Here is a 15,124-nt window from a genome sequence, read left to right as displayed (position 1 = left end):
AGCCTCCCCTGCATGCCGGTACTTGGAGAACCACAAGTATCAGCATGCGGGGCATTACGGGCTTGCTGGTACCTTTTAGTTCCACAGCAAAATCAATATTGAAAAAAACATACACACTGTAGAAAAGTATAATTTTATTAAAACATACATGCACACACACATGTACTCACACATGCATAGAAACTATCTCACATACTCACCTATGTATCCCTGAAGCCAATCTATCCTCTTCTCCTGTAGACAATCCAATGGATTACCTGTGAAAAAAAATTCCATACTCACCTCCCCCTATGCGTGGATCAGGTCCTCTTCACACAATCCAGGGTCTTGCCAAAAAAAAAACCGGAGATAACCGGAGCTGCCCGATTGACAGCTCCGCCCGGGATTTCAGTACAGAAATCCTGATGCGGAGCGATCATTGGCTGAGAGAGGCGAGCCTTCCGCCTCTCAGACAATGAGCGGTTCTCACCATTGAATTCAATGGTGAGAACCGAGCGTGCCTTTTTCACACATGTCCCATTAAGGCTGCTTAGACATGATCTGAAAATTCACAAAACCTATTGATTTTCTGCCACTCAAACTCCAAAAAGCAATTAAATTACGATCATTAAGGCTGACGCCTTAATGGACATGTTCCTTGCGCAATACAGATATGGTATGCCATTACAATCTGTGGTTAACGGCAGATTCAGCACTCTCACAGAATGAGATTGCTGTCACTCACAAAATGGTGGAGCTGCTAATTCACAGAATTGCTTGCTCATTTGAATACACACATTCAGTCTATGCAACTGAGGTCAAAGCAGAGAATAGAGCTGTACCGATGGGATAAAAGTGGTGTGGATGGGGGGAGGAGACACAACAGCGTGGATAGATGAGACACAAAGGCGTGTAGAGGAGGGAAGGTTAAGCAGTACAGAGGGGGGGTTGCCAAAGTAATGCAGATGGGTGGAAAACAGTGGTGCAGATGGGGGGAAAACAGTGGTGCAGATGGGGGGAAACAGAGTGGCACGGTTTGGGGGGACAGCGACGTGTATGGGGGAAGCTAGTGGCATGGACATGGGAAGACAGGCAAAGACAGATTGGTACGGATAAGGGAATACAGACTAGCACAAATAGGAGAACATACAACAGTAGGGATTGGGGAAGACAGAGTAGTGCAGGTGGGGGGAGGAGACAGAGTTGCACAGTTGGGGGGGACAGAGTGGTGCACATGGAGGAAGAAAGAGTGCCACAGAGGATAGGAAGACAGCGCCATGGCTTTGGGGAAGGCAGTGGTACAGAAGGAAACAGAGTGGCACGGATGCAAGGCTGTGCAGATGGAGAAAGACAGATTGCTACGGATGAGAGAACACAGACTACTATAGTTCGGAGACCACACAGCAGTAAGGATTGGGAAAGACAGATTGGTGTGGATGGGGAGGAAGACAGAGTGGTGCAGGTGCTTCGGGGAGACAGAGTTGCACAGTTGAGGAACCAGAGTAGTGCAGATGGAGGAAGAAAGAGTGCCACAGATGAGAGAAAGACAGCAGCGTGGCTGTGGAGAAGGCACGGATGCAGGGCGGTGCGGCTGGGGATAAACATTGGTGTGGATGAGGGAACACAGACGATCACAGTTGGGAGACCACACAGCAGTAGGGATTGGGGAATATATAGCAGCATGGAGGCATATAGGGGAACATAGTGTACATGCATAGACAGAGTATGATATTTTTAAAAATAAGGGAGCTGAACATGTATTCTAACTGAGATAAATGTATGCACTGAGAAGGATATTGGAAGTTAGTGAGATTGTTTTGGTGATCAAATGGAAAGTTTGTGGGCACTAAGTGGGATGTGGGAGGGACATAACTGCTTTGACCTCAGTTGCATAGACTGCATGTGTGTATTCCAATGAGCACATAATTCTGTGAATTAGCAGCTCCACCATTTTGTGAGTGACAGCAATCTCATTCTGTGAGAGTGCTGAATCTGCCATTAACCACAGGGTGTGATGGCATACCATATCTGTATTGCGCAAGGAACACGTCCATTAAGGCGTCAGCCTTAATGATCGTAATTTCATTGCTTTTTGGAGTTTGAGTGACAGAAAATCAATAGGATTTGTGAATTTTCAGATTATGTCTAAGCATCCTTAATGGGACATATGAAACCGTAAGGTTTTTTGTCTATGGAATATATATATATATATATATATATATAAAGATATCTTCCAATGCTGTTACATAGAAACAAGACCAGCACACTTCTTAATGCAAAAAAGACCCAATGGTCACATTATATTCTATAAAAAATACAGCATGTGTTAGTCCACAAATCATATGTCACCACTAAGTCAGACAGCACGTTAATCACTGTAATGGTCAAAATAAACACTATGTATTGAGGATAGTGTAGACCAAAAGAAATACAGCGATATACTCATCTAGAGCCTGGTGACAGAATATGCAGTGAGTGGTATCAGGCCCGACGGCCGTTTCGGTGTATCTACACCTTCATCATGAGCACATTTACCTTAGGGAGCTCAGCTGTATAAGTACAGGAAAAAGGCGCCATCCTGAAAAACAAATCAGATCACTCACCTGGAGTATCGTGCACGAGACAACGCATCCCGGAAGTGTCTCCCACCGGACTCCAGCCGGGAGATGTCATGTCGCACCATTGACGTCATCACGCAATGAGGCAAACGCGGTGCTGGGAACAGTGCTGGCGTGAGCCTCATGCGCGGCACTATGATGTGGCGGTTGCCCAGACAACCGGAGGAAACTTGTGCACTTAAATATAAAACTATATAGTGAGTGTCAGATTTGAAAGTCTGGCTGGCGCCCCTCCTGCTATCCAAACACGACAAGACAGTGGCAAGAAAAACCCAACATAAACTGAACAAATCATAGTGACTAGTAAACATATAATCTCCAAAATTCAAATCAATATATCTGAACATCTATAAATAAACAAAGACTATCTAAAAACGTAACTATTAGAAAAATGGAAAAATAAAAAAGAAGAAAACAAGAAACCAAAAAAAAAAAAAAGAGAATACATAAGAATTGGTGTAGTAGAAGTTATGCAAAGTAACCAATACACTAAATGTCGCAATGTTGCACCAGACGATATCTGTATAATAGTAATAAGAGTGTCCAAAGTGGGATCTCTTCAAAGAATCCAATAAGACACTAAGTGCCGCACTGTTGCCAAAGGGGATATTGTGTAAATTATATAAAGACCCCAAAAGAGATCCCCTCATTTAGTCCATTAGGACGTCGCGTGTTGAATTTATAAATGAATTCACACTCTTTCTGCAAAAGAAGTTTCCCCCTGTCTCCGCCCCTCTTCAATGGCTTGATCTGGTCCAATGGCATGAACCGAAAGTCACTAATAGTGTGGCCCATAGAGTGAAAGTGTCTCGCAACCGCAGGGGTAGTATGATCAATTGACGTTACAGTTTTTTGATTGAAGAACGGTGCATAGCAATACGTTCTTTCAGCATTCTGGTGGTTTTGCCAATATATAGTTGATGGCAGGGACAAATTATAAGATAAATCACATATCACGCTTTCACAAGTCATGCAATGACACAATCGATGGCGTAATCCATTAGAAGGATGCACAAAAGTTTCACCTGTGAGAAGATATCAGCAGTTTACACATCCACTACAGCGGAAAGCCCCATTTTTTAGCATAAGCCAGTTGTCATTATGCTGTCTGACACTCACATCTGCATTCGTCACCAGGTCTTTTAGGTTACTACTTCTCTTATAAGCAAAGAGTGGATTATTCTGGCATGACTCTTTAAGAATGGGGTCTGTCTTGATGATATGCCAAAGTACTGATTCCCTCATCTTGTATGAGGAGATAGAAAATGTGGTTGGAAAGACCACACGAGCAGGTTTATTATCCACAGCTTTTGGCATCAACAATGTATTTCTATATATCTCCATACATCTTGAAATGGCTACCTACACTACACGGTTATCATATCCACGATTAATGAAATCATCACCCATTTTTCTTAAAGCTGTAAATAAATTATCTCTATTAGATGTGATTCTAGCCACATGGATCGGTTGAGAGAAAGGCAAACCTTTCTTGAGGGGTTTCGGGTGGAAACTTTTAGCGATCAGAATTGTGTTTAAGTCTGTGAGTTTTTTGAAAATGTTGGTCTCAAACTTATTGTCCACAATTGAAACACTCACGTCAAGGAAATGGAGGGTATCTGGGATACTCAAGCATGTGAACCTGATTGTGCTGGCAATGTTATTCAGTTCATCAACAAACTCGCCAAGTGCTTCAACTCCACCAGTCCACAAAAATAAAATATTGTCAATAAATCTAACATAAAAAATAATAAATTTAGAAAAATTTACGTTTTTGAATATATGTGTTGATTCATAGTCGTACATATAAATATTAGCATAGCTAGGGGCCATATTTTACCCCATAGCCGTGCCTTGTAGTTGTAAGTAGAATGCATCTTCAAAGAGAAAATAATTCTTGTGAAGGATCACATTAATAACTAATAGAAAGAATTCACTAGGGGGTCCAGAATACCTTGGATTATTTAAAATAGCTCTCCTAGTAGCTGCCATACCATCATCATGATTAATATTTGTGTAAAGGCTCACTATATCAAGAGAAACCAAAAGGCATTCACTAGGTGGAGATCCAAAAGAATTAAATTTCAGCAAAAAGTCAGTGGTATCCCTCAAAATCCAGGTAACACCACTGACGATGGGCTGAAGAAAAAAATCAACAAATTGTGATAGCGATTGACAAATTGATCCCCTTGATGAAATAATCGGCCTCCCAGGGGGCCTAGTCATCGATTTGTGTATCTTAGGCAAGATATATAACAAAGGGATCACTGGAAAATCTTGTTTGAGAAATTAACTGGGTGATCATCCAACCACCCATTGGTAAATCCCAGGGCTATGATGGCATCGACTTCCCTCTTATAGGTAGTAGTAGGATCAAATCTTAGTAATTTATAACAACTCCAATTAGATAACTGTAATTGAACCTCTCTGATATAATCCTCCCGGTTCATGATCACCGTACCTCCACCCTTGTCTGCCGGCCTTATAATAATCGATTTATTCTCTTTCACTCTTTTTATTGCCTGCCATTCTTCTTTAGTTGTATTAGAGTAAGACACCTGTTGTGTCTTCATATGCAGTATTACATCTTGTCTAACAAGCCTGAAGAATGTCTCAATAGATGAGTTGGAACATGGTGGGTCAAAGGTACTGGGAACATGAAATGGGGATTTATCATTAAAAAAACTTGTTCGATTTATGAAAGAAGTCTTTTAATTTTAGTTGCCATTGAAATTTGTACAATTCTACTTCACAGTCAAAGGCCCTTTGTCTATGTGTATTTACGAATGAAAGACCCTTCGATAATACCACCAATTCAGTAGGGGTAGGATGATGATCTGAGATATTAAAAATCATTTTCTTTCGACCCTTTGATATCACATCCAGACTTGGGCCTGGTGGTACCTCTTCCCCTCCTACACCACCCCTTCTGTTTCTGGTGCATGCGGGGGGTCTCCCTCGTAAAAAAGGTTGGCCACGAGTACCAGAATTGTCAGAATCAGAAGTCTGTGATTCCAAATCCGTATAGGATTTGTCAAATCTTTTTCTATCTGTCTGAGAGGAATTCCATTGTCGTCTACCCCCTTGAGAAAAAACCCATGGGTACACCCTTAGTTCCTTATAGTCATCCTTAACTTTTTTATATTCATTCTTTTTAAAAGTCAGCAGTTCAGTTTTAAATGAGATTATATTAGTATCAAGTTTTGTGATCCAATCACAAGAGTCATCACTCTTGAGAACATTCAAACCCTTGTGTTCACATGTTAGGATTTCCTTGTCCAGGATCGTGAGGTCAGTGTTGACCTGTTGGATCACCAATAGCATAAAGTCAAAACTACATTGGTTTAAAATAGAGCACCACTGTTTACAGAATGCTTTCTTATTCCAACCGATAGTTGGTTGGTCCCGAATCCGAAACCCTCTCGGAATAATTTTCTCCTTGTGGTACTGGGAAAGTGTAAGCCCATGCAGATTAAGTTCGACCTGTCTTTTTTTCAATTTAACAAGGTCCAAAAAAACTTCATTTGGTGTATCCAGGTCAAAGTTCAAAGATTCAGTGTTAGAAAAAAAGAATCTTCGATACATCCTTGTCAAGGAAACGTTTGGTTCCCAACAAATCACCCGCCTCAAGATCCATAATGTCACAAAGATTGTGTCCAAAATCAACAATGTATTTTGAAAAATAATTTTTATCTGATTGTATCAATAAGATATCACATAGAGTTTAATACATGGTTCTTGCTCATCATAAGAAATTCACATATATACAGTGCAGAGCAGCACACATTTTGAAAAAAATCACAGTTCAGGTGCTGTAATCCCATAATTAATAATATAAAGATATATTCCAATGCTGTTGCATAGAAACACGACCAGCGCACTTCTTAATGTAAAAAAAGACCCAATGGTCACATTATATTGTATAAAAAATACAGCATGTGTTAGTCCACAAATCACATGTCACCACTAAGTCAGACAGCATGTTAATCACTGGAATGGTCAAAATAAACACTATGTATTGAGGATAGTGTAGACCAAAAGAAATACAGCAATATACTCATCTAGAGCCTGGTGACAAAATATGCAGTGAGTGGTATCAGGCCCGACGGCCATTTCGGTGTATCTACGTAACGTAACTATTATTTTTTTTTTTTTGGTTTCTTGTTTTCTTCTTTTTTATTTTTCCATTTTTCTAATAGTTACATTTTTAGATAGTCTTTGTTTATTTATAGATGTTCAGATTTATTGATTTGAACTTTGGAGATTATATGTTTGCTAGTCACTATGATTTGTTCAGTTTATGTTGGGTTTTTCTTGCCACTGTCTTGTCGTGTTTGGATAGCAGGAGGGGCGCCAGCCAAACTTTCAAATCTGACACTCACTATATAGTTTTAGATTTAAGTACACGTTTCCTCCGGTTGTCTGGGCAACCGCCACGTCATAGTGCTGTGCATGAGGCTCACGCCAACACTGTTCCCAGCACCGCATTTGCCTCATTGCGTGATGACGTCAATGGTGCGACACGACGTCTCCCAGCTGGAGTCCGGGGAGACACGTCCGGGACGCATTGTCTCGTGCACGATACTCCAGGTGAGTGATCTGATTTGTTTTTCAGGGTGGCGCCTTTTTCCTGTACTTATACAGCTGAGTTCCCTAAGGTAAATGTGATCATGATGAAGGTGTAGATACACCTAAACGGCCGTCGGGCCTGATACCACTCACTGCATATTCTGTCACCAGGCTCTAGATGAGTATATCGCTGTATTTCTTTTGGTCTACACTATACAGCACCTGAACTGTGATTTTTTTAAAATGTGTGCTGCTCTGCACTGTGTGTGTGTATATATATATATATATATATATATATATAATGTATAGGTGCTAGATAACACACCTTTCATACAGTAACCACGTGCATTTTGCTTACCAACATATACAATTGTTTTTCAGTTATCTTATGTATCAATTATTCCCCAAATCTCTTACATTATAATTTCATTTGAGAAGGGCAAACTTTATCCTTTGTTTCTTGACATTGTTTTTAATTTGCGTTTCATGATTCCCTCAATACACAGCAATGAGTAATATGTCTTTTTAAATATATAATAATCATTTTGAAATATATTCTAAAGAAAAGGAATACAGTACGCACCAGGATTTTCATAAATAAGTTGCTATGAGGGCTGATCAGCCAGTAGAAGCTCCCATTGTATTTGATTTGCACTCCAAATACAGTAAAATAGTACAGGAGCAAATACACATTCATTATCATTTCATTACCATCAGGGGCCAAATGTAATAGGTCCAGATTTAGAAAGTGATGACATTTCTGCAATTTTACAGCCCCACTGTTGTAAAATTAGAATTTAACTAAGAACAGGAATGAGCATGTTAAAAACCTGCTGCACCCCCGTAGCTAAATGGTACAAGGTTAACATTAGCATTTAATAATGCTAATCTATAGGATTACGTTTTGATGGCTGCATTCTATATTATCATACGGTTTGGATTACAACTACATATATTTGTTCTATTGTAGGGATTAAAATGTGATAACCTAATTCTATTGTGTTTGTGAAATTCTCCATGTTGTGAGTACTGTAGATAACTGCAGAGTGGTTGGTTCTGATAGAGCAGGGTGTGAAGTGGATAAACTTAATACAGCACAGTTAGTTTGATAGTACAATTGGACTGCATACAGTAATTATGATAACCTTGTGTGTCATTGACAATATTCAACTGTCAGAAAGCAAATAGTATTGCAGTACACTAACTTGTCTATGTAAAAGTGATGGCCTATAAATCTGGTCGCTTTTGTTCAACTATATTTCTGTACCTTTTTTGCAGGAGCTATTTGGATTTAGGATAGAGACCTGGCGCAATGTTCTGTGTATTCTTGGTTACATTTTCTCTCTGGGGTTTCTAAGACTCCTTTTCTATTGGAAGCCAGAGATGGATGTTTGGTGTCACTGTGTCCCGTGTAGTTTGGCAGAAGCTAAAGTTGTCTTGCTCAGAACCACAGTGAGTATGTTTATTGTCCACTTATCAAACAAAGCAGAGTGTGTTCTGTTTATTCATACAATATGTGAGCATGTTTTCTTTATTAATAAAACACATTTGAAATCAGATAAGGTAAGTAAACAAAAATGTAGGTTCTTTTTTTTTAAACAGCCCCTTTTATAATGTTATTTTTTTCACTTATTATTTCTTACAAAACATGCTTTATTTAACATTCAGTATATTTGCTTCTGTTAGTGCTCTGCTTTGATATTTATGAAACATTTAGTTGATTAATGGGATTTTGTACTAGACATCATACAAAAAGTAATTTGTAAGCTTGCGAGCAGGGCCCTTTTACTTTTTTGTCTGTTTATTATTACCCAGTCTTGTTTTAATACTGTTTTATTACAGTTTTGTTCTCAATTGGAGAGCTCAATGGACTATGCTAAATGATGATGATGATAATAATAATAATAATAATAATAATAATAATAATAATAATAATAATAATTAATAATAAAAAATAATAACATTTCGGACCAGGAAAGAAAATATGTAAGATTTCAGCAAGTTGTAACAATAGCAATGTCACTATATTGTAGCTGTTCTACCTACAAGCTGACAGTTTTTTTTCATACTGATCCTATCTAGAGATGAGCATGCAGATTCAACACAGGTTTTGGAAAGACATTTTATTTTATTTTTAATTTATATTTAGGCTTTTTATTTTTTCATTAGTTGTACTGAAGCCCAAATGTGGATATATGTTCTACTGTGCATGTGTGAGCTGGCAAACAGGAATTTAAAAAAACAGGCTTATTTCAGTGATAGAGTACTCAATAATAAAATAGGCCCCTATAAGAGAACTGGTACTTACATGTTGACTAGTTCTACAAACAGACTTTAAGACAATGGGGAGGTGAACCCTAAAAACATATAATAGAGACAGTAAATGTTTTCTGGTGGATTACAGAGTTCAGTGGACATTGGGTCAAATTGTGTTGTCACTGTGGAAGATGTTGGTGATTGTGATTGTAGACCCACTGTGCTGCTTACAGTTGATGCTAGCTTACCCAGGAAGAAGAGTCTAATTGGCCAACAGTCTACACCCTGTTCCCCAGTAATGAGTCACGGGCTTCACCATAGACCTCACACAGGTCACATTCCGCAGAGAAACTTAATTAGTCAGCATCTGGCAATGCATGGACTAGTGGACAAATGTATAAGATACAATAAGGTCTGATCTAAGGGTTAAGGTGGGTTGATCTCAGAGGCACATCTCTAACACAGAAAAGAGAGAACTTATCCTCAGATAAACATAAACTAAGGATTTTTATTATTATTATAATAATTTATTTATATGGCGCCACAAGCGTTCCACAGCGCCTTACAAAGTACATAAACAAATAAGTAACCAGTGACTTACAATACAATACAAAGCAGGACACGGGCATGTATAATAAACATTGCTATATAAGCAACCATTACACCCACATAAGCAGCCAGGTGTTAGTTGCTCTAGTGGGGGGTAAGAAATAAATGAAATTACACTATGGAGAATCACATGAGGGTGGAGGGCCCTGCTCGAAAGAGCTTACATTCTTTAAGGAAGGGGCAGACAAACGGGAGTGACACAGATGGAGTAGGCGGGGAGAAAGGAATATGTAGCAGCAAGTTAGGATGAGAGCTGGAAGGCTTTAATGAAGTAGTGGGTCTTAAGAACTTGTTTGAATGATTGTAGAGAGGTGCAGAGTCTGATGGGGATGTCATAGAACATGTCTGTGACATTCCTTACATCAGCTGCTCCCTATTATTAAATGATTGTGACTGTTTAGTACCAGTTTTACATGATTATATTCTTTCTACTGTATATCCAAAATAATAGGATATTATTGTACATCAAAACATGTCTAAGCAGGGTTGGACTGGCCCACAGGGGTACAGGGGAAATCCCTGGTGGGCCCCACTGCCTGAAGACCCTATACACTCATCTAGGGGTCAGGTTCTAGACCATGCATTCAAGGTCAGTAACTTGGTGTAGCAGGATCATGGATAAACTTGCTTTATTTGAATCTGTGGAAACTACACCAAGGTTCACCCTCCTGCCAATCAAAGTGGGTGGTCCTGACACAACCCTTTATAAAGGGGTCTTCTTCTTTGCATGTCTTCTGTTTGGGCCCCTATCACTGCATTCCTTGGTGGTCCCTTCATGTCCCAGTCCAACACTGTGTCTAAGTCTGAACACAACCACAACTTACTGTGATCACTGGCTTTGTGTATGTCTGTAGTATTATGTACACTGCACCAGGGCTGTAACTTGAAATATATGACATGTGCTGTCACTCAGGGTGCTCCAGGCAGACATCCTGCAGCCTGTGCAACCACCCAGAGTGTCCTCAAATATTGCCACTATGTTCTGCAAACTATGTGGCCCTGTGTAAGCCTCTGAGAATGTGCCCAAATTGAGGCATGCAGTCAACCCAAAGATGTATTTTCACTACGGAGCAGGCATTTTGCCTGTGTAAATTACCTCCAGTGTGAGATTATTTTTTAGTAATTGTAGCCTCTTTGGTATAAGGAAATATATTTCGAAAACAACTTTTTCACAAAAAAGATATTATTTACATTTTACCAGGTTTTTTTTTTATTTGCTAAAAATGTGTTTAACCCGTTTTAAAGAGAATACTATTAGAACATGTGTGTGTTGTTGAAAGTAAAATAAAATCATATTGTTTTCTGAACATAATATATTGGACATGCATAATAACACAACGCTTCCTTCTGTGCACAGGGTGAAAGTAAGGAGTACATAAAAAAACTGGTGATTGAGATCCATGTTAATCTAGACAGTGCAGAACCAGGTCATCCAATTGTCCATGATAAAAATTCAATTATAAGCAAATCCATTATGAAGACAGATGGCAAGGTAAATATTTTAGCACAGGTTGAAGGATTATACTACTCAAAGGGCTATATTTACAAAAGAACTTCTTTTCTTGTGTAGATCTGTGCAGCTAAATGTGCAAGGTCTGAGACACCCACTTTTAGCGCCTGTAATACAGATTGGTGTATCCTTATATGCCACCATCAGTTGCATTGTCGAAACTTACACCAGCCTTATGACAGGTGTAGTTTCTCAGTCTGACCATGTCCTCCTAAGCTTATGTGTGAGTAAATGCAGTCGCTTGCATTGACATGTCCGCCATGACACTCCCCTACTGCGCCCACTGAACGGCCCATTTTTGAGTGCTCTACTAACCAACTCCCAGTCACTACCTGGGAACACCCATCACTTTCCCACAATATTTCAAAGGTTTCCTTAACTGTGAATCTGTAACACTTATAAACTGTAAAGCTCTTTTCATCTGCTGACATAAGTTTGAGAACTGCATTTGTGTTATGGTTAGAATTTTTTTTATGGGCTTGTTCCCATCAGTAAAAACTATTCTAAATGTTAAATATTATAAACAAAAGTTGGTATAGTTTTGAAAGCATTAATTTATAGAAGTGCCTTTCAGAAGAGTAATATAAAATTAGTTTGATTTTACCCCACTTTTACTATTCTCTTATAGAATATCCCTATTGAGTCTGTGCAACATTCTAAATATGCAGATAAAACATGAGTTGTAGGATGAATTAGATATTTTTCACCAAACCAGTATTAATGGAAATGTATATGTCAGAGGTTCCTAAACTCCGCCATTACAGTCTATGTTTTAAGGCTATCCATGCTTGGGCACAGCTGACTTAATTAGTACTGTACCTCAGTCAATTTGATTTAACCATCTGGACTCAAGCATGGATATCCTTTAAACCTGAACTGTAATGGTGGAGGTTGGGAAACTCTGGTATATGTGATCTACTAGAGTATTTACCCTTAAAATTATTATAAAATATATGGTGATACTGTAGTTATTGTATACACAGAAAATGTCTTGTTTAGAATCTTAAATATGAATGGCAGTACGTATATTGTTTTGGCATACAGTGATTCCCAGGGGCAACTAGAAATGGAATTCCCTTTCTTTATACCATATAAAAGGTTCAGCAATATAACAGCTGTCATTGACAATATGATAATCATTTAAATAACACATTTGACAAAACTGACATAGTGGTAGAAAAACTTTAGGTACGTATCCAATTAGGTGTGCATTTTTTTGGTAAACATTATTGCGGCCATTGCGACTATTTTTCATTAACTAGGGTATGCGTGCTCGTGATTCCCGCGCCATCAAATTGAAAAAAAAAATGGTTGTGGGATTTTTACTACAAAAAACAATGGGGAAAATCAGCCTGTACCCCCAAAAAATTGAAAAATAGACAAAAAATAGACGAAATGTATAACATAATACAAGTGTATTACAGTCCCGAAGTAAAATATTTGAAGCTTTAAAAAAAAATCAAAAATGGCTGATTTCTGCATTTATTTTTAAAAGTAATAAAATTATATAAAACAAACTTAATTTAAATAAAAAATAAAAAGGTTAAAAAAAACCAGAAGAAAATGTAATTTTGGGGCAATATGAGGCCACTTTTATTTTTTTTTTTAGAAATGTAAAAATAAACCACACTCATTCCTATTGAAATTACTGTGGCTAATTTTCTCAAACCCTATTGTATAGAAAAACCTTGGCAACTGTGGGAAAAATAAAAAATTGCTTGCAATTGAATATGCAATTTGCATTGTTATTTTTAATGATACCGTTCAATAGATGCCTCATTCTTACAATAAATCAATTAATCTGAACAAATTAATGCATTTTAGGTGCGCTATATACAAGTACAAAAAATCCGCTATGTTTGGGTCCCGTCTGACTGCAAGTTTACGAAAATTGGGTGAGTTAAATGGATTTAAAAAGTGACGTAGAGTTTAATGCATCAAAGCAATATAAGGATTATGATGTGGTATTTTTCCCCAGGGTTCTAGATGATGGCCTCTCTTGCTCCGACATACATTCAAAATATGGTTTTGGTCTCACCAAAGAAGAACAAGAAATCAGGTATGAAACATTCTACATACTGCTTTCATAGTTTTGCATTGTTAGCCAGTCACTTTACCATATTTTCTGATTATTAATAATGAGGAGCACAAACGCATCAGGTAGATTTACCAAAGTTTGTAAAAATGAAAAGTGGTGGTGTTCCCAATAGCAACCAATTAGATTCTAGCTATCATTTCTTTATTGCATCCTAGAAAATACTATACAGGATCTAAAAATGTGGTGTATATGTGAAACTGGGCACTCCTGAGTGTAAGCAGGCCATGTAGGGTAAAAAGTTTTCCCCAGTGGAAACCACTAGCAAAATTTTCTAAAATGGATTTTTACCTGTACATAGGTGATACTCAGATACCACCAATAGCGAATTGAAGCTCACGTATTCCGTGAAGATTAGACATAAAACATAAGCATTTATTAAATAAGAAATGTTTTAAAATAAAATAAAAAACTTAGATAAAAAATATATAATTGACAAAAAGAAACAGTACATATATCGTGTACTGAGTCCAAGATTTTCAGTTCAGTGATCAATTGATCTCAGAAAAAGGGGGTGGGGCGGCGGTTCCTTCTGCACGTGATTCGGGTTTATCAATATGTATATGATCAAGTGCATGCAATATAAAAACATGCATAAAAAATCATATTATGGTCTGTCAGATAATTATTTATGACAATATTCAGGAGATCCTACCTGAAGAATGGTGTGGAGCCAGCGGGTGTTAGGCTGCAGGGTACCCGGGTTGCCATGCAGTGGCTCCAGTCACTTAACCCAAATGGGGAAGGACTCCTGTATAAAAGCTTTTGAAGTCTAGGAGATGACACAGGTGCAGGTGGCTGACGCGTTTCGAGACGCAAGGTCTCTTCCTCAGGCTGCTGCTTACCTGTGCTCCTTGTGTCTTTTTATAGCAGTCTGTGAAGTGAAGTGGGCTTGTCAGAAGTTCCTCCTGCCCACTTCCGGTTTTCGGACTGGCAGTGGGTGGAAGTGACATCACGGGACTTCCGGTTTGTGTCCCAGTTGATTCTGCCTTCTGTATGTATCTTAGATGGTCACATCATGGGATCCTCAAGCTTGTCCTATTGGGATCCTCAAGCTTGTCCTATGTGCCTGGCTTCACAGATGGTACAGGCAGACCTTTTGCACTGCCCAAACAGTTTGTATTTTGCCGTGACCGGAAGTAATCCGGCGGCCATCTTGGTGTGGGAATTTATTTGTTTTTCAAAAACAGGAAGGCTTTGGTCACCATTTTGGGGGGGATTTTTATTCTCTTTCTTAGTCATTTTGACTGTCTGTTAACATAATAGTAAAACTCAATTAGGAGAAGAGGTAACAATCCATTTTAGAAAATATACAGGATCTGTTTGTTGCTATGGACAACACCACCACTTTTCATTTTTAGAAACTTCAGTAAATCTCCCTCATTGTGTTAGCATTGCTGTCTGCCAGTGCTGGGGCTTGGGGTTCCACTGCTATAAGGGAGATACTTTATGTGCGTGGAGAATGTATGTTCTTCCAATGTTCTTGTG

The 15,124-nt window shown here is 38.6% G+C and overlaps 1 protein-coding gene across 3 annotated transcripts in view; it reads left to right on the top strand.

The window, feature by feature from the left end:
• LOC148508280 (putative cation-transporting ATPase 13A4) overlaps nt 1-15,124 on the top strand; it is a 192,108-nt gene that overhangs the window by 30,975 nt on the left and 146,009 nt on the right. For all 3 annotated transcript variants that reach the window (XM_088444738.1, XM_088444737.1, XM_088444739.1), the window contains exons 2-5: nt 8,445-8,618; nt 11,389-11,523; nt 13,366-13,436; nt 13,520-13,600. In XM_088444738.1, coding sequence (XP_088300864.1) covers nt 8,445-8,618; nt 11,389-11,523; nt 13,366-13,436; nt 13,520-13,600 — 461 coding nt within the window. The remainder of the gene's footprint in view (nt 1-8,444; nt 8,619-11,388; nt 11,524-13,365; nt 13,437-13,519; nt 13,601-15,124) is intronic.

Source organism: Taudactylus pleione, unplaced genomic scaffold (assembly GCF_031769625.1).
Source record: "Taudactylus pleione unplaced genomic scaffold, aTauple2 ptg000372l, whole genome shotgun sequence".
NCBI classification, from domain to species: domain Eukaryota; kingdom Metazoa; phylum Chordata; class Amphibia; order Anura; family Myobatrachidae; genus Taudactylus; species Taudactylus pleione.
Note: the sequence above shows the minus strand (reverse complement) of the source record. Positions and strands in the feature narration are given on the sequence as shown.